Source organism: Notolepis coatsorum (assembly GCF_963971535.1).
Source record: "Notolepis coatsorum genome assembly, chromosome: 6".
Taxonomy (NCBI): domain Eukaryota; kingdom Metazoa; phylum Chordata; class Actinopteri; order Aulopiformes; family Paralepididae; genus Notolepis; species Notolepis coatsorum.
In genome coordinates this window covers 180,716,886-180,741,313 of record NC_140170.1, presented here as the reverse complement: position 1 = coordinate 180,741,313, position 24,428 = coordinate 180,716,886, and the positions used below count along the sequence as shown (strand labels likewise).

At 45.8% G+C, this 24,428-nt stretch overlaps 1 protein-coding gene across 1 annotated transcript; it reads right to left on the bottom strand.

Annotated features, from left to right (window-relative positions):
• Positions 1-83: 83 nt before the first annotated feature.
• On the bottom strand, positions 84-23,865 carry psmf1 (proteasome inhibitor subunit 1). Its single transcript, XM_084317231.1, has 8 exons — positions 23,639-23,865; positions 22,979-23,131; positions 22,808-22,890; positions 11,685-11,885; positions 6,249-6,323; positions 3,864-3,917; positions 3,200-3,334; positions 84-3,081 (listed from the first exon to the last, which is right to left on the bottom strand). The coding sequence occupies exons 1-8, from the start codon at positions 23,765-23,767 to the stop codon at positions 3,030-3,032; spliced, it is 882 nt and encodes a 293-aa protein (XP_084173357.1). The 5' UTR covers positions 23,768-23,865; the 3' UTR covers positions 84-3,029.
• Between the last annotated feature and the right edge of the window lie 563 nt (positions 23,866-24,428).

Here is a 24,428-nt window from a genome sequence, read left to right as displayed (position 1 = left end):
AGAGATGTTGGATGCATTATTATTACACATGCTTAACACTGATCACTGCGGACAGTAAAATAAGATTGTCCATGAAGCCGGTCCATAAATCCAAGGTTTTATTAGAGGATTTAGACAACGAGATATATCAGCAGTCATGTTTACCAAACAATATCAATCAAAATGTAACCAAAGTAAAGGAAAATATAAATTACCCAACTGAACTCTTTAATAAACTACCCACCAACTGAACTATTTTTAATAAACTACCCACCAACTGAACTCTTTTGAATAAACTACCCACCAACTGAACTCTTTTGAATAAACTACCCACCAACTGAACTTTTTAACTTAATAAACGACCCACAAACTGAACTCTCTTTTTGATAAACTACCCATCAACTGAACTTTTTAATAAACTACCCACCAACCAAATCTTTTTAATTAACTACCCACCAACTGAACTTTTTAATAAGCTACCCACCAACCAAACTCTTTTTAATTAACTACCCACCAACTGAACTTTCTCTAAAGATAGCTTGGCTTCCGGTTTAAAAAACAAAACAAATAAAAACAGCAATGTCAGGAAAAATATCACTCGTCACTAAACACCAGACTGCAGTCCATGGAGCTGGTGGACGACAGAACGTTACTCTGTTATCGTTAGTCACTCATGACAAACTGCACACAAATGGGGTTTTTTTTTCTTCTAGTGTAAAAAGCCTCTGGTGAAAAAAAAAAAAAAGACGACATTGGGAATGTTAGAATATTTCTAAGATCTGTAAGACTTTCATGGATTTCATGGTAATTGATATTTAGTTGAAAGAGGTCGGCGGCCAGAGCCCGTTCCTCGCATGTCACTCAACTAGTCCTGGATAATATGACATCTGCGGTATCAAGAGTATCCTGCTAATTCTACACCTGGTTCATTCAGTTCCGCGAACACAAATGCAGGGTTGATCAGGCAAGTGTGGATTCAATCATCCAGGATGACATGCTCCCGTCTTGACAATGAACACAAGCAGATAAGACGAAACCATGACAAGGAAACATACGGTTGGCTGATGGCCGCATTATGGCAAAAGCAGTTAAATGAAATACTTTAGAAAGACCCTCTTTAGGTTTTTTTTTCCCCTTCAGTTGAGCAAGTATCAATGGGAAAGATATGAGGAACTAATTATTCTATATTGTGAAATATAAAACTGGCAAAGCATCTGAATTGAGAGAACCAGTCTGACAGACATTTGCAGATAATCTAAATGCGTAAATAAAATCCCATCCAAGTAAACTAGTCGCAACACTAGTACTGTAGCATAATATTTAGATTTTGTCTCCGTTAGTAGGCTGGTCGTTGTTCCAACAGGTAGAGTTTATAAATGTAGGCATGTGGATCCGGTTCCCTCATTATAAGTAATACTCTTTTTCAGTTAAAAATGAACCAAAGGATCATAGCGACTTCTCAACATGTTGGCTTCTAAAAGGTTTCCCGATTATAATAGTGATTTGATCTATTGGCACTTATCTAAACAGACATTTGTCTTCGTGGCTGGGGTGGGATCAAATTCACCTGATAATCAGACAAAGTCAAGTCATTAGAAAGGAGGCAAGACTAACGATTCACGACTCAGGGTCTGAATCCAGGCAAGGATCAAATCTAATCCAGTGAATAAACCTGCCTTTTTGCAGGTTTGAGTTGAAGGAGTTGTTGCTCTGGTAACATGGTAGGCTAAAACGTCAGCTCGCTTCCGAGGAAACTATAAAAGGATGGGTCATTGCGTCACTGTGTAGCGTGTGAACGCACATTGGTGTCTGTCAAGTGTGGAAACTTTCTGTTCAGCCGACATCGAGTTGAATGGGATCAGCAGTCTCCATGTTTATGACCATTTGTCATTTAAACAGGTTATTACCAGATGTCAGAATCATCAGCAATCTGTTGCATTGTTAACAATCTCCCAAAGGCTTCAATAGAACTGGCATAGAACGCTGGTATTCTGACGTGATGACCCTTCCTTCTTGTAGTTTCCTCGTTATAGAACGCAGGTATTCTGATGTGATGACGCTTCCTTCTTTTATAGTTTCCTTACTTGCTTCGAGGAACTGAAAAATCCTGGGTTTATGTCAAACTGTCAATAATGACATCCAGCTAACTCAGTTATCAGTACAAGGAGCAGGGCCGAGATCTATCCACGTGGTTCTCTGCTATAGAAGTAAATAAGAAAAACAAACCAAAGTTTATGACTGAACAAGAGCTTTAACCGTCTGTAGCGTGGTAGCGAAAGGGTTAACCTTGAGCTGGAGATCGAAGATCTGCAGGACACAGTGTTCTAACCTGTTATACTTGTTTTATTGCTTATTTCTTATAATAAACCACTTTGAAGTGAACGGTCATCGATCTCTGGGAAAAGGTCCCTCCCTCTGGCTCTTGATTGCGCCTTAAAAAAAAAACTGAACATTTTCTAAACTATATATTTTTTTTATAAACACTTGAATGAATGAACACATTTTATTTGTATATATTGAACTGTTCACAGGGAAGAGGAAGGTGGGAGAGGAAAGGGACAAAGAAATTGAATCAAATATATCAGTGTCCCCCTAAAAAACTAACGTTAGGACCTTATCTTTTCTTCTTTGCAACCAGATTGTGCAACACCTGTAACTGCCTCCTCTCAAAGTCTTGCCGACTGCGAAGGGCTGCAGTTGGACTAATGGACTCTTGCTTTTCTTTTGCTCTCCGGTCGATTTTGAGAATGAAGGTGGTGACATTTCTCCATCTCAGCTTCTTGGTTATGTCTAGATTGGCTTCTGTACCTCATGCCAATGAAAATCTGTTATGCAAGAATAGCAGGTCTGATAAATGTTGCTTTCGCGTTTCACTTAGACCAGATGGGAAAATAATAAAAAAAAATAAAAAAAAATTATGAATATCTTTTTATCGTGATTTTAGGTCAGAAAAACCGGAAATCCGGTTAAAAACGGAAAAAATCACATCCCTGCTTATTGGCCACGAGACTTGATGATGTCAGCGATGTGAGCAGGAAAACAGGAAGTCTTTACATGAACATGTCATCATACCCTGGTGGAGGCAGGTGGTCTGGGTCAGGCCTGCAACACACACACGATAACATTATTAACATTAATTATCTGTGTCTGTGTGTGTGTGTGTGTGTGTGTGTGTGTGTGTGTGTGTGTGTGTGTGTGTGTGTGTGTGTGCCTCCCTCACCCTGGGCGGCCCACGGGGCCAAACGGGTCGAAGCGGGCCCCTGGGGGAACGGCTCCAGGGGGCAGGATGTCAGGGACCCCTCCTGACGGGTCGAACCCTGACCGTGGATCCACTATCATACCACCCCTACCGTACCTAGAGAGAGAGAGAGAGAGAGGGGGGGGGGCAGAGAGAGATAGGCAGAGAGAGAGAGAGAGAGAGAGAGAGAGAGAGAGGGGCAGAGAGAGAGATAGGCAGAGAGAGAGAAGGCAGAGAAGAGAGAGATAGGCAGAGAGAGAGAGAGGCAGAGAGAGATAGAATCAGAGAGATAGAGGCAGAGAGAGAGAGAGGCAGATAGATAGAGGCAGATAGAGAGAGAGAGAGAGAGAGAGAGAGAGAGAGAGAGAGAGAGAGAGAGAGAGAGAGAGGCAGAGAGAGAGATAGAGGCAGAGATGGAGGCAGAGAGATAGAGAGATAGAGAGAGAGAGAGGCAGAGAGAGGACACGTCATGAACGGATTATAATTCTGAAATGCAAATAGAAACTTTATATAGTGTTCGTTTTTGACATTGGCAGAGGTAGGGTTGATTCCTCCACCCAGAGGTAGGGTTGATTCCTCCACCCAGAGGTAGGGTTGATTCCACCCGGAACCAGATTTCCTGAGACATACCAGGAAGAAGACTCACCGAAATGGATCCAAGTCTGCTCCACCACCTGCAAATGGAGACATGGGGTCTAACCTGCAAAAAAATTAAAAAAAATATTATAAAAAATAACACACACACACACACACACACACTTGTGGTGGTTGGGGGGGGGGGGGGGGGGGGGGGGGGGGGGGGGAGGTTGGGTAGGAGGGGTGGGGGGGGGACACTGTACAACTGAACAAGCAAAACTGTAAATTGGTAAATTGGAATATTGACAAGACCATACTTGGTAATTTACTGTACATTGTAGGGGGGTTGTAGGGGGGTTGTGTTAGGACATTTACAGGGGCCAGTTTCGAATTGCAGTCTCCCGTAGGTGTTTTTTGAGAGTGTTTTTGAAAGTGGGTAGTGATTCACATTCCTTTACAGCTTTGGGTAGGGCGTTCCACATTGATGTGGCATAATTGCGAAATGTGTTTAGTCCCTTGTTTGAGCCGAATCTGGGTTTAACATGATTTGTGAAACTCCCTCTGGTGTTGTGATCGTGGTATTCACTGACCTTTGGGAAGTATTTTGACATGTACATGGGTACCTTGGTCGTGTAGTGTATCTTGAAGACCAGGCCCATTGCAAGTTGCTGTACTCTGTCGTCTACTCTAAGCCATCCTAGGTTGTCAAAGTGGGCAGGGGTGAGGTGGGTTCTAGGAGTAAGGTCAAGCAGTAGTCTGACCAGTTAGTTTTGAGATGTTTGTAATTTTGTTTTTAGCGCCTTTGAGGTGCTTTGGTACCATGAGGTGCAAGCATAGTCGTAGTACCCTTGAATGAGTGCTCCTGCCAGAGTCTTCAGGGTATTCTTGTTTACCAGTGAGGAGATCCGGTACAAGAATCGTGTTCGTTGGTTGACTTTTTTTTATTACATTGGATGCCATTTTGTCACAGGAAAGATTTGCCTCTAGGATGGAACCCAGGTAGGTAATATCTTCTTTCCTTGTGACAATATTGTCACCCACTGTAACTGAGAAACCGTCAGTCTTGCTGAGTTTGTTATTTGAACCGAAGAGAATGGACTCTGTTTTGCCCATGTGTAATGATAGTTTGTTATCAGCGAGCCATATGCAGATTTTGCCTAGTTCTGAGCTGAGGGTTTTTTCAACCTGTAACTTGTTCTCGTCAGAGACCAGCAGGGCTGAGTCGTCCGCAAACAGGAACAAGTTGCAGTCACAAGCTGACGACATGTCATTTGCATAAATTAGGAACAGTAGCGGACCTAGTACTGACTAGTATTGTACTACAATAGTCTATTATTGTTTGTGCAACAAGGTGACAAAAACATAATTTGTTCACCTTAGAAACATAGCTAAGGTACGGCCGTTTATAAATCAAAAAGACGCTGAAAAAACAGATCCATGCCTTTATCTCAAGCCGACTTGACTACTGCAATGCACTCCTCACCGGCCTCCCAAAAAAAACACAGAACCAACTCATTTAAAAACTTGGCAGCTAGGCTACTGACTAGAACCATTTAGCAGGCCATCAGGCTGCTAAACGAACAATAATCGCTAAACTAACAATAATCACTATGCAACAACCATCAAATGCACACAGCACACACACCCACACGCACACACACACTCACTCAAACAAACAACACACTGCAGTTTAGATCACACAAACACACTTACACTTTATATTTATTGATAAAGGATTTGCACTACAACTCGTACACCTACTGTGAATTGTACCTAAACTGCACCTCGTCCATTTATGCCTTGCACTATATAGTATTGTATATTAGTACACTGCACAGTATTGTATATTGTATGGTAACTACGTCTACGAACATTGTACATATGTCTAAACTGAACACTGTGACCTCTTTTTTTTTTCTTCTAATTTTTACTATGTTTTTATTTCATATTTATCTTGTCATGCACAGTCTCTGGAGCGCAACAGTAAGAAGCATTTTGTACAAAAGTATTCTGTACTTCTGTATGACAACTATTAAAGAAACTTGAAACTTGAAACTTGAAACCAAGAGGAGAGACCACATCAGTCCAGTATTAGCTAACCTACACTGGCTTCCGGAAACATTTAGAATTGATTTCAAGGTCCTCCTCCTTATATACAAAGCACTAAATGGAACAGGGCCTATAGGCATATAGAGAGGCAGAGAGAGATAGAGGCAGAGAGAGGCAGAGATAGAGAGAGAGAGGCAGAGAGAGGCAGAGAGATAGAGGCAGAGATAGAGGCAGAGATAGAGAGAGGACACGTCATGAACGGATTATAATTCTGAAATGCAAATAGAAACTTTATATATTGTTCGTTTTTGACATTGGCAGAGGTAGGGTTGATTCCTCCACCCAGAGGTAGGGTTGATTCCACCCGGAACAAGATTTCCCGAGACATACCAGGAAGAAGACTCACCCAAATGGATCCAAGGGGATCCCAAATGGATCCAAGTCTGCTCCACCACCTGCAAATGGAGCCATGGGGTCTGACCTGCAAAAAAAAAAAAAAACACACACACACACACACACACACACACACACACACACACACACACACACACACACACACACACACACACACACACACACACACACACACACACACACACACACACACACACACACACACACACACACACACACACACACACACACACACACACACACACACACACACACACACACACACACACACACACACACACACACACACACACACACACACACACACACACACACACACACACACACACACACACACACACACACACACACACACACACACACACACACACACACACACACACACACACACACACACACACACACACACACACACACACACACACACACACACACACACACACACACACACACACACACACACACACACACACACACACACACACACACCAGGTTCTCCATTATGATAGTGGCCTTTCTCACCCAAAACAACACAAGCTAATACAGATGACATCGCTCTAACCACTGTAGAACAAACAACACAGGCTACAATACAGATGACATCACTCTAACCTCTGTGGAACAAACAACACAAGCTACAATACAGATGACATCACTCTAGCCTCTGTAGAACAAACAACACAAGCTACAATACAGATGACATCGCTCTAACCTCTGTAGAACAAACAACACAAGCTACAATACAGATGACATCGCTCTAACCTCTGTCGAACAAACACAAGCTACAATACAGATGACATCACTAACCTCTGTAGAACAAACCGCAGACTAAACCATATCCATTCCAGACATACTTCATGTCTATAATGACTAGTATTGTACTATACGTATCTATACTGACTAGTATTGTACTACAATAGTCTATTATTGTTCGTGCAACAAGGTGACAAAAACATAATTTTTTCACCTTAGAAACATAGCTAAGGTACAGCCGTTTATAAATCAAAAAGACGCTGAAAAACGGATCCATGCCTTTATCTCAAGCCGACTTGACTACTGCAATGCACTCCTCACCAGCCTCCCGAAAAAAAACACAGAACCAACTCATTAAAAACTCGGCAGCTAGGCTACTGACTAGAACCAAGAGGAGAGACCACATCAGTCCAGTATTAGCTAACCTACACTGGCTTCCGGAAACATTTAGAATTGATTTCAAGGTCCTCCTCCTTATATACAAAGCACTAAATGGAACAGGGCCAAGCTACATTGCAAATTCTCTAGTCAACTATGTGCCTCCTAGAACATTGCGATCATCTACCACTGGTCTATTGAAGGTTCCAAGCCACAGTCTAAGGAGAATCAGGGATGCAGCCTTTGCAAACTATGCACCAAATGTATGGAACACACTACCTATGGACATTAGGGAAGGTAGATCTCTTAACACTTTAATCGCCGAAGACGCTGTCAGTGTCTTTCCCCGCCATGCTTATTCTGCCGAAGACGCTGGACAGCGTCTTTGATATCAATATTTCAAAAATCTGTGATCGAAATCATATTTCTCCCCCGGAGACATGAGATGTACTGGTGAGCCCCTCTCAACTCTCTAACGGTTCAAGAGCGCCATCTGGTGGCCGATCGGCGGATCGCCCAGGGAAGAAACAGGGAGTGGAAGCTGGTGCTCATTTCAATTCGGTCCGATCACTCGCTAATAGTCCCAGGACTCGAGCTGATCACAACAGATAGTGATCCGTTACCAATAACTCGATAAACAACATGATTTGGACGTATATACTATTATACAACCTGGAAATGGATCGGATATTTCGACATCCCATAATAGAAAAAATTCTGTTCCACGCCCATCTCCCAACGCTACGAGGAAGCTACGGTGAGTTTCAGCGTTATTTGTTAACGTCTTCGATACTAACTGCTCTAATGATCATATCACCCACACTAGATGAATGATATAACGTTGCCCACGGAATTATAAACGACCCCCCCCCCCCCCCCATCCGGTCAACATCAGATCATACGTAGTAACTCCTAGAAGCACGTACAGTTGACATTTTTTATCTCGCACAGATTCCTACCAAACTGTATTTGATCATCAATATAATGCATTTAGGGCTATAAATCAAGTTCTGGAGAAAGCTGCAGAAAACGATAAAAACACTTATACTTTAGACCGTATTTTAGTATGAATATGTGAATGAAAAAGTATAACGTTGCTACACCCTGAACAATAGATATAGGACGTTGAATGGGCCATAGTAATGTCAATTTAGCAATAACATTTTAAAGGTTATAGCCCTGCAAAGAAGGGGAACTTCTCCATGTTAAATAGGGCTGGCGAGGGATGGTAAATTATGAATTTAACCCCGGCGATCAAAGTGTTAATATTTAAAAATAAATAGGGGCGGCTAGGTGGTGTAGTGGGCAAGGCGCTCGCCATCAACGCTGGAGACGCTGGGTTCGAGTCCAGCTCTCGGCGTTGCTATCAGCTTGGCTGGTCGTTCATACTAACACAATTGGCAGTGTTAGGGGTGGGAAAGCTGATGGGTGGGTCCTGGGCGTTGTGGACAGCGACCCCTACAGTTCGGTCGGGGCGCCTGCACAGCGAGGGTAGGATCTGGAGGGAGGTAGTGTCGTTACACTCTCCCGGTGAGAATCTGCGCTGCCAGGCTGGCTGCACATGCGTCGGAGGAAAGCATGTGACAGTCTCCGGCCTCCCGGACCAACAGTAGGGGGGAGTGCGCAACAACCAGGAAGGGGGTTGGGAATTGGCATAACGACTAACAGTGGGATGGGAGAAAAATCGGAAAAAGGAGGGGGAAAAAGATAATAAAAAAATTTAAAATAAATAAGCTAAAAAGTAACGTACCTCTTCACCATAGCCTTCTAATAGACTCCGCTGTTGATTGTACTGTAGCGCTATTGTACTCTGTCCATTCTATTGTATTGCACTGCACTGTTGCATAATTTTACTATCTATTCTATTCTAATATTTTATTGCACTGTATTATTTTACTCTGTCTATTACAGGTTCAAAACTGTCAGGTATTAAACTGTGTGGGTATCAAACAAGAAAGACTGTCAGGCTTTAAAACTGTGTAGGACCCAGACCTAGAACTGCACCCTGAGAGAGGGAACTGCACCCTGAGAGGGAGGTTTGCCCTGAGTGGGAGGTTCGAAGGGTCAAAGTGGGTATCAAACAGGAGGGAAGACTGTTTTAAACTGTGAATACCAAACAAAGAAGGTAAAGACAACTTTGAACTGTTGAACAGTAATCCAGAACTATTTTATTGCACTGTAAAAAAAATATTTTATATGTCTGCACTTTATGTACTCATTTTATGTCTATTCTATTCTACTATTTTATTGCACTGCACTATTGCACTATTTTACCCTGTCTATTTGATCTTACTCTTTTTATTATTGTCTATATAAAACTTAATCAAACAATAAAAAATGTGGCCTGTTGGGATGTTAGATCCTAATGTGAAAAACTGTGATTTTATGTCTGAATTGTATGTGCTCATTTTATGTTTTTCTGCTGTGAAGCACTTTGAGCTGCAGTTTCTGTATGAAAGGTGCAATACAAATAAAGTGTATTATTATTATTACACATGTCTATACTGACTAGTGTTGTACTGTGTGTCTATACTGACTAGTAATGCACTACCACATGTATATACTGACTAGTATTGCACTGCATGTGTCTATACTGACTAGTATTGTACTGTACTTGTCTATACTGACTAGTATTATAATATACTTGTCTATACTGGCTAGTATTGTACTATAAGTGTCTATACTGAGTGAGTACTGACTAGTATTTTACTATATGTGTCTACTGACTAGTACTGCACTACTACATGTCTATACTGACTAGTACTGTACTACTACATGTCTATACTGACTAGTATTGCACTACTACATAAATGTCTATACTGAGTACTGACTAGTATTGTACTATACATGTCTATACTGACTAGTATTGTACTGTACATGTTAGGCTTGGGCGGTATCCTTTTTTTCCACACGTCAAACCTTTATGACATAATACCCCGGTGCACGGTATTTGACGGTATGACTTTCATTTTCATCAGCGGGGGGGGGGGGGGGGGGGGGGGGGGCAACCCGTGTTACCAAGTAAACAAATCATCGTCAGCTCTCAGAATGGTAGTCCCGCACCGGTAGAAGCCTGCACCGTTTTAGCGTTAGCATCTAGCCATGGCAGACTATTTGATTCCTTAAGGGCTCCCGAAATGCTCGCGCTGTTTGGCTACTTCTATGTGCAGTGAAAACTACTCGAATGCTTTATAACCTAGTCATTGATTTAGTTCAGGGTAATCTAAGATTAGCCGCAGAGCTAACGCTAGTTAACGTGAGCTAACGCTAGTTATTCAAGCTCAGTAGCTCACAGAGAGAGATAAACAGCTGACAGCGGATAGTACAGGACGGTACAAATACAATAAAAGGCGGGTGGGGGCTGTTGTGTAAACCTTGTACTCTTTAGTTCACATATAATAAGAGATGGATTATTTGCTTGCTCCACCAGTTGCTCCACAACAACACACACCAACTCTCGTCACAACGCTTTACGGTATTTTCACAGCACTGTCGCAACATTACCGTAAAACGTGAACACCGTTGTGACCCACTCGCTCCACTAGAGCGGTCTCGCCCTCTGCTGGCGCGTGTGTGCACTACACTCAAAACTCCGTTTCACTGTTATAGAAACTGAAGCGCATCTGTGATTTTGACGGTGACGGACGGTATTGATTTTCAATACCGTCGGGATTTCTAAATACCCTGGTATACCGTCATACCGCCCAAGCTATACTGACTAGTATTGTAATATACTTGTCTATACTGAATAGTATTGCACTACTACATGTCTATAGTATTGTACTATATGTGTCTGTACTGACTAGTGTTGTACTACATGTCTGTACTGACTAGTATTGTACTACATGCGTCTGTCTGTACTGACTAGTATTGTACTACATGTGTCTGTACTGACTAGTATTGTACTACATGCGTCTGTCTGTACTGACTAGTATTGTACTACATGTGTCTGTACTGACTAGTATTGTACTACATGTGTCTGTACTGACTAGTATTGTACTACATGCGTCTGTCTGTACTGACTAGTATTGTACTACATGCGTCTGTCTGTACTGACTAGTATTGTACTACAGGTGTCTGTACTGACTAGTATTGTACTACACGTGTCTGTACTGACTAGTATTGTACTACACGTGTCTGTACTGACTAGTATTGTACTACACGTGTCTGTACTGACTAGTATTGTACTACAGGTGTCTGTACTGACTAGTATTGTACTACACGTGTCTGTACTGACTAGTATTGTACTACACGTGTCTGTACTGACTAGTATTGTACTACACGTGTCTGTACTGACCAGGGAGGCTGCAGGCCGGTGCGAGGCTGTCTGTTAGGGTCTCTGTCCTCTCTCTCCGTCTGTGCTCTCCCCTCCTCCTCTTCCTCCTCCTGGGCGTCTCTCCTGCTCTTCCTCTCCTTCTTGCGTGCAGAGGGTCGGTCCTGTGAGGGCAGTAGCTGAGTCCTCACCTTCTCTGCCAGACACGCCACGTCCTTAAACACACTGACAACCACCACTGGGAAGGTTACACGCAGACCTCCAGTACCATCTTTAAACAGACAGCGTAAATATATACAAACAGTTCATTGGATGGTTTTCACACAGTATTCCTCATACTAGCTAATATCCTGGTTATGGCCTTATTCTTAAGGTATTATTCAGGATAGGGTGTTAATATGTAAGTTACTATTACATTGATGGGACGGGGAGTGTAACTTTGTATAAGCCCTTTGGGATTTGTTCCCTCCTAGCACTGTTTTTAAATAATGTGCTAAATAAATAAACAAAATTAAACTAAACTATTCCAGATACTAGCTAATATCCTGATTAACTCACTGGAGACCAGACCCGAGATAGTGCGGGTTAACTCGCCATGCTCTGGGCGCCAAACCCGAGAAATCTCGGGTTTTAATCGATATTTCTTTTATTAGCGATATCCATAAATGTTTCATCCATCCAGCCTGACGTTATCATTGGGAATGGGTCTGAGCTTGCAAAGGGCAAATATGCTCATATGCGCTTGCGAACAGGTGGAACTTTGTTATGAAGCATAGGGAGAAATTCCACAATGTTGCGTTTTTGCCAGAAGTACGCCAGCCCCCGGCACCTTCTCGGCACGTCCAGACAGCAAGGCGGTCCTATCCTGCGTTTTCCTCGTCGTTTGACAGCGGACCGATGGACTTCGCACGGCGCTTGGCACAGGGTATTTTACCGGCAAAATCTGTTGAAGTCCGAATATTTAAATCTCTCCGGTCATAATGTCCGGTGAAAATAATTCCCTCTAAGCACAATTTGATTATTTGAATTGTATTAAAATAGGCTAAAATTAAATAGCCTATGGGATGAACGAAACAATCATTACATTTGTTTCATTGATGCTTCACCAATGCTTCACCAAGCTTGGTGCTGGATTTGCGAGAGCATGCAGCTGCAGAGCCGCAGAACCCTCAGAGCTGTGCCCGCACAGTGCAGTACTCCAATTCAGCCATTGGCAATTCAGCTGTTGGGTGGGGGGCGCTGCTGAGCGGTCCCCAGACCGGACCTGAAAACACAGCTGGCTCTGCGGCTCTGCAGCTGCATGCTCTCGCAAATCCAGCACTGAAGTCGTTGGGAGGTGGAGATAGTCATCACGCAAACCCACGATAATATTGCCGTCTCTCTCTGCCAAATTTCTCAGTTCTTCGCTTGATATAATTAATACAAATGTCCAATATAACGGAATTCGTTAGCTCATAAAAATGTGATTATAACAGACTGCTGTTTATTAATGTCGGGCAGACTGCCCACCGACACCTCAAGTCGGCAGCAGCATGAAGTCTCGAGGGACTTATTTTATTTGGAATATATATTATTATTACATGGCGTTTTCACATTCGCCGAAATGCTTGCTTGTGATTGGTCAATAGCCCCCCGACAGCGGTCATTATTTTTCAATAATGACCGCTGTGGGACAATAATGACCGCTGTGCGCAGCTGTTCGCAATCAAGCCCACTGACACACACTGTTTCAGTGCAATTAGACACTGCCGGTCTTCTGCTGCCGGCGATGACAGGGGGCGGAGGGACGAGCGGAGCCAGAACGCAGCCAGAACCAGTGTTGCGAGTCGATGTAAAATGAATTAGGTATATTGTTAGTAAGTTAGCCATGTAATAAGCGGGATAATGTATAGCTATACTCGGTCATTGTCGCAAAATAATTTACCTTCACTGACGTTTAAAACACCTCGCCGAAGCGGCTCGGTATTTTAAACTCTGTGTCGGTCAATTATTTTGCGACAATGACCTTGTAGCTATACATTATCCCTTACTTAATTAATAATAATTAATATATATTATATTATAAATGCCTTGAGGATGTCATTCTTTATATAGCCTGCCTATCAATTGTTTTTAAGCTCAATAAACTCTGACCGGAATTGATCCCATTTGTCCGGTAGACCGGCAACAATTCTTTCTAACGGTAACCCTGGCTTGGCAGTCAAGCCACGTCGCACCCAGGTAGGACCTGCGCTGGCAGGCATTGGTACTGGCATGTTTAATACTGCTCGTTGTCTCGTGAGACGACCGGGCGATGTATTGGCGTGGTCATCATGACTCACTGTTGGATGTATCCTAGCGCGCAGCTGATGCTAATGCTAAGATGTTTGGGGCGCCGTTTCCCATGTACCCCGCCGGGGCTGTCTTCACTCTTCCCTCCTCTTAACCATTCATGCTGACCGTCAATCTGTGTCTCATGTTGGGGGTTTAGCTGAGGCTTATTTACCCTTTACATGGGTGGATGGGCTGACGACAGGGCTCAGGGCAGGTGTGCATTTGTGAATTGAAAATGGGGGACCCTGATGTAGACGGGACTAATGTTTTCTCTGGTCTGCATCCCCTTAACAATTGTGTGTATTGGGCTAGCCCATTCTACAATATGTTAATAAAGTTTTCGTTCATTCATTCATTCATTTATCCCTTCACGGGTGCACACCGCAGTGGAGGTTATTGCATGACTACTAGTGGTGCAGTGCTTCCATCGCGCGAGGTTTTGAGGTTATTCAGCTTTTGACCCAGCCGCAAGCTATAACCGCAGGGAGGGCTAGGATGCTGTCAACGGTTGTTCACAGGCATCTTTGGTAGGAGCAATCTCCCCTTGAGGAGGGGAGGAGTCTCCTCCTCAGGGCTCGCCTCTCCGCGGGTGGACCTTGGTCTGTCCACGGAGGCGCGGGCGGTATTTGACCTGGCCTCCACGCCGCCCCACACCGCGCAGCCAGAGGTGAGAGCACGGCCTCAACAGCGGCTGCGGCGAGGCCCCCGGCCATGTTTCCCCCGCCTGAGATACCCTGGACACAAAGAAAACAAGCAGTGATGCCGGTAACGCGTTACTAAGTAACGCGTTATTGTAATCTGATTACTTTTCCCCGAAAATAGTAATCTAACGCGTTAATCTTTAAAAGCCAGTAATCTGATTGCAGTTACTTGTCCAAGTGGCTGTGCGTTACTATTTCGTTACTATCTCATCATAAATTCATAATGCAGGCGGAATGCAGTATTTTATTTCGTTTTCGACAGTCAAAAATACATTTTGAGCTGTTTTTCTTATTATTATTATGGAGTGACGTGGTGTGGCAGTGAAAGGGTTACACAAGAATGTGTCCCGCGGCGTGACTGGACTCTCTGTCTGTGAGTGACTCTGCTTTGGCCCAATCACATTCCCCATCCACAGTCTGCGAATCAGAGGCAGAGTAGGGCGGGTCTTCACAGCACGTCATGTGACATATGCGCCAATCGTGTGACAGCAGGGCTCCGTTGTTATGTTCGTCTGAGAATTCCATCCCAAAACGCTTGTCTAAACGAAGTGTAACCGCAAGAAGACTTTTGCGGTTTCTGTTCAGACTTCCACCCCAAAACGCTTGTTTAAACGTAGCCTCAGTCAAAATACTGTCTACCGCTAAAAACAGCACATCCAATTGCATTGAAAGCATCTGGAATCACAACACTAGCCGACGCTTTGACTAGGTACAGGAGGACTCGGAGGCCAGCCAAACAGCAAAAGAGAGAGATTGTTTCTTTCCCTATTGATTAATGTATATTTGATGGTGGCAGAGCAAAAGCTCTTATTTGCCAGATTTACAGTTAATTTACATGTTAAAGAGAGACTGATTGTATGTTTATAGAGAGACATTTATAAAAACAATTTAATAGTTACAGTTGATATAATTGAATAGTTCAGCCTGCATTTGTTAGATGTGAATAGATACACTGGTTTTGTACAACCACTGGCTGGCTGCTCTAATGCTGTGAGCATCATAGACTGTTGCTTTACCATACTTGATGGTACAGAAGCTGAAGCACTAGTTTAACAATTTACGTTATGTGCAGAGAAACAAGTTAAAAACAATTTATGCACTTTCAATAAAGCGTTTAAAAAAAACTGTTGGGGGAACGACGACGACTTCGTAACCTAGTTACTTTCAAAGTAACTAAGTTACTCTGATAATCAAGTAATCAGTAAAGTAACTTGGATTACTTTTTAAAGGAGTAATCAGTAATCAGTAATCGGATTACTTTTACAAGTAATCTGTGGCATCACTGATCACAAGGCTGACAGCCTCGGCGGCCCGAGGGATCGGCTATATTAGATGGGCACGCCCTAAAAAACCATTGCCATCTAGCTGTGTCTAGCACGCTCTCCGGTTACTCCCCCCCGCTACACTACGGGACTCAGGGCTCTGATTTGTCCCCTTTGGCTGTGGGCCGCGTTCTTCCAGTGAAGCGCAAGCAGCCCCACATTTCGCTTCTCATGGAGACAGGGGCTGACACCCAGTTGCTAGCTAGGCCTGGGTCTGTCTATGAGAATGCTGTGATGTCTAGCGGCTCCCACACCACACGTCCTGCGTCTGCGTTTGGTGAGCCTGGTGTTGCATCTGTCGACGGAGCAGGGTTCCCTGTATCTAAAAAATTTTGTCAGAGGGGAACTCTAGGCCCAGGAGGTCGCAGCGTGGGTTCCCCCCAGCCCCGCCCTCGCCAGGCCGGGTATTACGTTAGTGCCTCCCCCGTCTGGACTTCCGATCCCGCGGTGGTCAGCAGGCACGCGTAATTTGGGTGGTAGTAATATCACTACAGGGCTACGGTGTGTAGGGACTCACCCTATCGGGCAGCGTGGGGACCACACACCATGCATGTCCAGCTGCAGAGCAGGCTGTCCTCAGCAAGCTAAGCCGGGAAGATGCTCAGCGGGGGAGCCTATGTCACCAGGGGTGATGGCCGCTCCCCCCGTATCAGACCGCCCCTTCTGTCGGGGTCCCCCCCTTGGGTGTGATTGCCTCGTTGGTCGAGTCAGGGTGCGATATCCCGGCTCCGCGAGATACCCTGCTCGCGCGGTTGGCGAGACCAGGGTTGACAACGCACAGCGGGAGGGACCGGGCCACCTATCTACGATTCCTAGCAGACCAGCGGCAGTTGGCGGCGGGGGGGGTGCTTTTGGAATTTTTACCACGTATGGCTGCGGTAGTAGCCATATGTCGGTGTGGATGGAGAGAACGCTGAGGGTGGCGATTGTGTTACAGTTTACACACCCCCGCCTTCAGTTTTTTGGTTTGGTACAGACTCTATTTTACCTCATTTTCTTCTTCTAAATTCATGCTATATTATGTTATTATGTTATTTGATACTATCTTGTCTAGCACAGTCTCTGGAGCGTAACAGTAAGAAGCATTTTGTATGAAAGTATTCTGTACTTCTGTATGACAACTATTAAAGAACTTGAACTTGAACTTGAACTCTATTATCAGAGTCCGCGGCAGTGACAGCCCTGGCCGAGGACATTGGTTATCTGGCGGCGAGCAGGCCATCGTCGTGGTCCCATGAGAGGACGCGATGAGCTGCGTTTCCTCCCGATATTCTCTGGTGCCCGAGAAATCGGGGGGGGGGGGGGGTGTCAGACCCATACTGGACCTGTCCCATGGAAGGTTCAGAATGTTGACCGTCACCCACCTGTTAAGCGCCGTCAGGTGGGGCACTGGTTCACCTCCATAGACCTGAAGGATGCGTATTCGCATCCCGATCTTCCCTCCTAGGACATACCTACGCTTCCTTTTTTCAGGGCTTAGCGTACGAGTACCAGAGGCTGCCGTTCGGCTACTCTCTGGCTCCTCGCATCTTCACCAAGTGCGTGGAGACCGCGCTGGGGCCTCTGCGTCGTCAGGGGATACGAATTTTATTCTACCCTGGACGACGTTCTGGTCCTCGGCCGGTCAGAGAAGATCGCCAGGTCTCATACCAGGCAGGTGGTGGAATTCCTCACCAGCCTGGGTTTTGCTGTAGACTGGAACAAGAGTGCTCCTCCTCCCAGTCAACGGGTGGAGTACTTTGGCTTATTTCTAAGCTCAAGGTCTATATGGGCATCCCTCTCAGAGCGGCGGCGAGAGGATATTCTTGGCGTGCTCAAGAGGTTCCGTCCTGGCAGGACAGTTATGGCGCTGACCGTGATACGCCTGCACGGTATTATGGCATCTGCTCAAGCTGTGGTCCCTCTTGGCCTCCTCTTCATGAGGAGGATACAGAGGTGGGTTTTTCAGTGTGAAAATAGACCATGTGAGAGTCAAGTGGAAGCTGCTGAAGGTTCCCATGTCAGTACTGGGGGACCTCGCCCTCTGGGGGGGGGGGGGCTGGGGCCCTCACCAGCGGGGTCCCCATGGGCAGCAGGCTGTCACACGTCACGGTCTTCCCCGACGCCTCCCTCACGGGATGGGGGGGGGGACGTGTCGGACCGACGCAGTAGGGGGCAGCTGGCAAGGACCATGCACTACATATCAATGTGTTGGAATTGAAAGCAGTGCTTCTAGTCCTCGGACGGCTCGGCCATCATGTGATGGGCGAGCATGTTCTGATCAGGACGGACAGCACGACGTCGGCAGGGAGGAGTAGGCTCCCCTCGTCTCCACCGGGCGGCGGTCGATTCGGTCCGTGGCCGCCCGGGATTCTGTACACATTCCCCCCCATACACCTGATAGCTCAGCTGTTGGGGCGGGTACGTCAGGAGCGCGGGACTTTGATCCTGGTCGCGCCGGGCCAAGGCACGGCTGTGTGGTTCCCGGCCCTGATTTAGCTCCGCCGTGGCCTGTTCCGTGGTCACCGCGGGCCCTCTTCTCAGGCATGCAGAACTCTGTTCTGCCTCCTGTTCTGGGGCACACCCTGATGGCTTGGTTGCTGAAAGGGTGAATCTGGTGGGGATGCGTCTTAACTGTTCTGTGGTTAACGCCATCCGGAACGCTCACGCTCCGTCCACTACCGCGGCTTACACAGGGAAGTGGCGTATGGTTCGAGAGTGGTGTGAGGTTGGGGGCTTGGACCCGGTGTCATGCCCCCTGGACTCGGTTCTGTCCTTCTCCAGTCTATCCTGGATGGGCGGTCGGCCTCGACAGTGAAGGTATATGACGCAGCTATATCTTCTTGTCATGTGGGTTTTGAGGGCAGAACACTGTTCAGCCACCCTCTCGTGGGACATTTCTTGCTTGGCGCACGGCATCTCAAGCCTGTGGAACGTTCTGTCTCCGAGTCGGGACCTCCAACTGTTCTGGAAAGGCTGTTGGGGGCCCCGTTTGAGCCTCTTGAGCAGGTGCCATTGGATCGTCCGTCTTACGACCGCGTTCCTTTTTTTGGGCCATCACCTCCGCTAAATGCGTGGGTGGGCCGTGTGCTCTCTCGGTGCGGTCAGAGTACCTGTCTATTCGGGCTGATAGCAGGCGACTCTGTGGCCTGATCCGGCCTTCGTGCTAAAGAATATCCGGAGCTCATGTCGCTCCAGGGATATTTTGCTTCAGGCGTTTCGCCCTCCTCCTCACGCTAGTGGGTTGGAGGTGAGCCTTCACCTGTCGTGTCCTGTCCGTGCACTGAAGGTTTACCTTAGTCGCACGCGGGATCTCAGGGCTTCTGATCAACTGTTTGTTTGTTACGGTGTCCCTTGCGCAGGTAAGGCGCTGTCCAAGCAGCGCCTGTCACATTGGTTGTGCGAGGGCATTGCCCTTTGCTACACGTTGGCTGGACAGGTTCCCCCCGGGGGCGTCAGGGCGCACCCTGTTGGGGGGGGGGCCTCATGGAGGACATCTGTGCTGCGGCCTCCTGGTCCTCCCTGAGTCCTTTCGTTAGGTTTTACCTCATGGACATGACTGGGTGTTCCGTCTCCCAGGCAGTCCTGAGGTCCGGGATGCGTGAATACTTTCGGCAGCCCACTTGTCCTTCCGCATTGCTCTGATTGGCCGAGCGTGCGCATGCGCATGAGCCGCGACGCGCTCCTCAGCCAGTTCCTCAGCCAGGCTCCGCTCAAGGCAATTTATACAAATGGAAGTATTGATTACGCCATAACGAATCATTAAAAAAATATACCCTTAACTGCAATATGTTGTGCCTTTACACATATGTTGGATTATGTAATTGGTTTGTCATGACAAACCAATAAAAAATCGCGAATTAACCGGTGGCTACAACAACACACAGTAACTACTAGGGATGCACCGAATGGGAAATTCTTGGCCGAAACCGATACCGAAAATAGAAAACAGTTGGCCGAAAACCGAAAGCCGAAAATGATTCATAGAATAGAATATATGATTATGGCAAAACTTAACTTAAATAATAAATAATCACTATTATGGGTCCATAAAACATTTATTCAGCACTTCTGAATGCATACAGTACATTAATTCCATCTTTTCTCTGGCTGCGCAGCGGACATCTGTGCTCTACTGAGCGCACCTTTCTAGTCCCCAGCTGAATGCGCTCGCTTGACTCGGCACAGTAGACGCGCGACAGACAGACAGCGTCAATGTGAGAAACACAATCCCCCCCCCTCTCGCTCTGAATAATATGCATATTAGGTCACTCAGTGATTAACCGCAACGGGCATATAGTAAATAAGGATATAAAAGCATGTTAAAGACGCATTTATTGGACGCGTTGCGCGCAGTTTACATAGAAACAGCGCGACTCCCGACAGCGCGACATCATCACAACAACACGCAAATAATATGCATATTAGATAGGGATGCCCAGATCAAGTTTTTTGCCACCGATACCGATCACCGATCGTCGTGAGCCATATCGGCCGATACCGATCCGATACCGATCGTTTTTGATTAAAAGAAATTAAAATGTATTTTATACAAAAAAAATTTTTTTTATAAAATATATATATTATATAATTAGACTTGTACTTGTATTATCTGCGAGACATCGCCACCACGCAACAAGCTCCACTGTCTGTGTGTACTCTAGTAGCCTCCAGCTACAGCCAGGATTCTCCGGAGCTGCAGCTGGACCTATACTCGAGTAGCCTTGAGCTACGGCCAGGATTCTCCGGCGCTGCACCTGGACCCTATTGGTATAACGTTACTTAACTGTGCTCAGCAAGCCCTCAGCTCGAATACGCATCGAATCAGTGTTATAAGACATTGATATCAGGAGCTATCTGTAGCTACTGCTAGCCGGATATATAACGTTAATACAACGCCTCAGTGAATTATTTAGTTCAATGGGACATTTCGTTTTTAACAGTGAACTAACTTGCGCTAACGTGAGCTAACAACTAACAGCTAACAGGTATCATACCTACCTACTATACTTGCTAGAGCGTTTGTTGATGTCAGGAGCTATCGGTAGCTGGCCGGCTAGATACCGTTCGGTTAGACAATGCCTCATCATGTATTAAACTAAAAGTGAATAGTTGACTGGGTCATTTTGTAACGGTAGCTAAGCTAACGTTAGCTCAGGGAGACCCGACACGCCGTCCTCCCGTGTCTCACTAGACTAGACCCGTGTTTACATGCGTGCGGGAGGGGCTGGACTCGAGAGCAGACGCCGCACCACCGGTGACTGAGACAGAACTCAGCGACAGCGAGTGATCGGGTTTGACGATCGGTGAAAATAAAACATTATCACCGATCACCGAACGCATATTTATACTGAATATCGGCCGATAACGATCGGTGGCCGATCGATCGGGGCATCCCTAATATTAGATCACTCAGTGATTAACCGCAACGGGTTATAGTAAATAAGGATATAAAAGCATGTTAAAGACGCATTTATTGGACGCGTTGCACGCAGTTTACATAGAAACAGCGCGACTCCCGACAGCGCAACATCATCACAACAACACGCAAGGTTGTTGGGTTGTTTCTGTTTCGGTGATATATTTTCGGTGAAAAAACTCTTTCGGCCAAAAGCCGAAAGGCAATTTTTTGCCATTTTCGGCCGAAAACTTTCGGTGCATCCCTAGTAACTACTACACGCATCATTGTTTACAACTGGACACGGACGCGTTAAACTAACCTAAAGTTAGTTGTTCACCAACAATCTACAGACACAAACAAACACAGAACCGGACTGTTATATTAAATTAATTGATTGCTGTTTAACGCGTCCGTGTCCAGTTGTAAACAATGATGCATGTAGTAGTTACTGTGTGTTGTTGTAGCCACCGGTTAATTCGCAATTTTTTATTGGTTTGTCATGACAAACCAATTACATAATCCAACATATGTGTAAAGGCACAACATATTCCAGTTAAGGGAAAAAAAATTTAATGATTCATTACGGCGTAATCAATACATTGTATAAATTGCCTTAAGCGGAGCCTGGCTGAGGAGCTGGCTGAGGAGCTGGCTGAGGAGCGTGTCGCGGCTCATGCGCGCGCTCGGCCAATCAGAGCAATGCGGAAGGACAAGTGGGCTGCCGAAAGTATTCACGCGTCCGGGACCTCTCCTGCATCCCGCCATCAGGTGGGCTAGCAGGAGTATGTGGGTGTGAACCGCGGAGTGCTGTGTCACATGTGGTCCCGCTTGCGCTGTGCGTTCGGGGGTGCCTGGTTCCCCTTCTTTCGCACTTTGGTTGTAGTTGACTGCCTCCCCCGCTTCATTAGGACGGGCGGGTGGACAGGACTCCCCTCCTCCCTAGCTGGGGCTTACCGGCCCTCAGGGGGTGCATTTTACGTGGCCACGCGTCCGCCCTGCCCTTTATCTCAGAAGGCAGAGCGAGACGCGATGCCAGTAATGAGATATAACGTATGGTTATCCTATAACCCTAGTTATATGAATACTGGCTGAGCGTCTCGCTCTTCAGCGCCCTGAGGTCCCTTGGATGTTTTCCCGCGTATGGAATTCGAACTTAGAAGGGTGAGGGCGTGACCACTTCCTGCCTGTTGTAGGGGCACGCAGGGGAGTGGCGTGGTCATGTGCAAGTGGCACAGTAGGTGCTGGAGATAATGATATCTCAGAAGGCAGAGCAAGACGCTCAGCCAGTATTCATATAACTAGGGTATATATGGTATATATGGTGTGTCAATGTTATATTTGCTGAGGGTTAGGTTATCTATAGTGTGACAGTGTAATATGTGTGGTGATTAGTCTGTGTTTCTAGGGTTATGGTTAGTTACACGAACCCACCTGTCAAACATGTTTAGATGTGTTGCATCCACGTAGTCGCCCACACTGACCGTCAAGTCCGACATCTGGCTAGTGGTGGAGTCCTGAACCAACACACACACACAATAGCATTAGCCTTCATGATCGTGTGTGAAGATGACACTTAGCTGGCTGTAGCTGTAGCAGCTCTACCATGAGGTTGAAGATCAGAGTGGAGTCCACGGTGAGGGCTTTGAGCAGGAGGTGGCCGGTGACATTGTTGCCTTGGTAACGCAGAGTGTACAGCCCCTTGTTGCTGTTCCAATCAACTGGCAGCAACTCTGACCTTTTATCATTACTATGAGCCTAGAGAGAGACACAGATAGAGAGATTTACATTTAGTAATTTAGCTGACGCTTTTATCCAAAGCGACTTACAAGTTATCTGTACGACAAGTCATCAGGAAGGGCACAAGCACAACTAATGGTCATCAAAGTGTTGAGTGCTACAGTGTAGGTTAGTATATTAGGACAAGTGCATGACAGTAAGGTTATTTAGAGTTAGAAAATTGTTTTACACAGGGAGAGAGATATGGTGTAATTATTAGATAGGTGAATAATAAATAGATAGACAAATAGAGAAAGATTGAGGGATGGAGAGAGAGCAAAACGTCGTGAACGTGAATTGTGCAAGTGCACTGGTCCCATTCAGTGACGGCATGGGTGTCCGAACGGACATATTAAGTCCCCGTCTCTCTCTATCCCTCTCTCCGTTTCTCTCTGCAACCAGCACCATCTCTCTCCAGTCCAGCTAACGTTAGCTAAGCTCCAAGCTAGTAGTTAGCTGACAAGAATGACCGTAATAGCAACTGACTTGGTCTCCAGAGCCGAGACACTTGTATCCAATCTTTATCAGCTCCCAGTGAACCAAACAAACGACAGCGTCCTGGGGACAAGTGATGCTGTCCGCGACCACCGTGTACAACACCTCCAGGCCCGCCATCTTAGATACGACCAAAGATACTTTCTGAAAAGTCAAAAAAAGACAACACTTTTAGCCAGAAATGAAAACGAAACAGAAGAGAGCTGAGTAATGACGCATCAGTGTGTCAAGTTAGCAGTAACGACGGTGCAACTTCCGGTCTGTGTTGTCTAGGTTTTTTCAAAGTAAATGTCATATCAAACGCTGTTGATTGATTGATTGATTGAAAACTTTATTAACAGATTGCAGAATGGGTAAAGTACAGTACAGTACAGCTCAATACATACAATTGTTAAGGGGATGCAGACCGGAGAAAGACTTTCATCTTGTTTACATCAGGGTCCCCCATTTTCAATTCATCATCATATGACATACACGACATACAGATAGACAGTAGGCCTACTGCTACATCTATACATTTATGACATACCAGATTTGCAAATACAGTACTGTTTGTGATACAAAAAGAGTCCAGAAAAGAGAGTATATACATTTGACGTAGAAACTGTACATTGGAGGAGGTTGGGTAGGTGGGATTGAGTGGGGGGGGGGCACTGTACATTGGAGGTGGTTGGGTGGGTGGGGGGGGGGGGGGGGGGTTGGGTAGGAGGGGTGGGTGGGGGGACACACACTGTACAACTGTACAAGCAAAACTGTACATTGGAATATTGACAAAACCATA

Coding starts and splice junctions, on each gene's coding strand:
- psmf1 (XM_084317231.1), bottom strand. CDS start 23,767: ATGGCGGGCCTGGAGGTGTTGTACACGGTGGTCGCGGACAGCATCACT. Junction 23,132..23,638: donor GTCTCGGCTCTGGAGACCAA/GTCAGTTGCTAT, acceptor GTCTCTCTCTAG/GCTCATAGTAATGATAAAAG. Junction 3,918..6,248: donor ATCCCCTTGGATCCATTTGG/GTGAGTCTTCTT, acceptor ATTTTTTTGCAG/GTTAGACCCCATGTCTCCAT.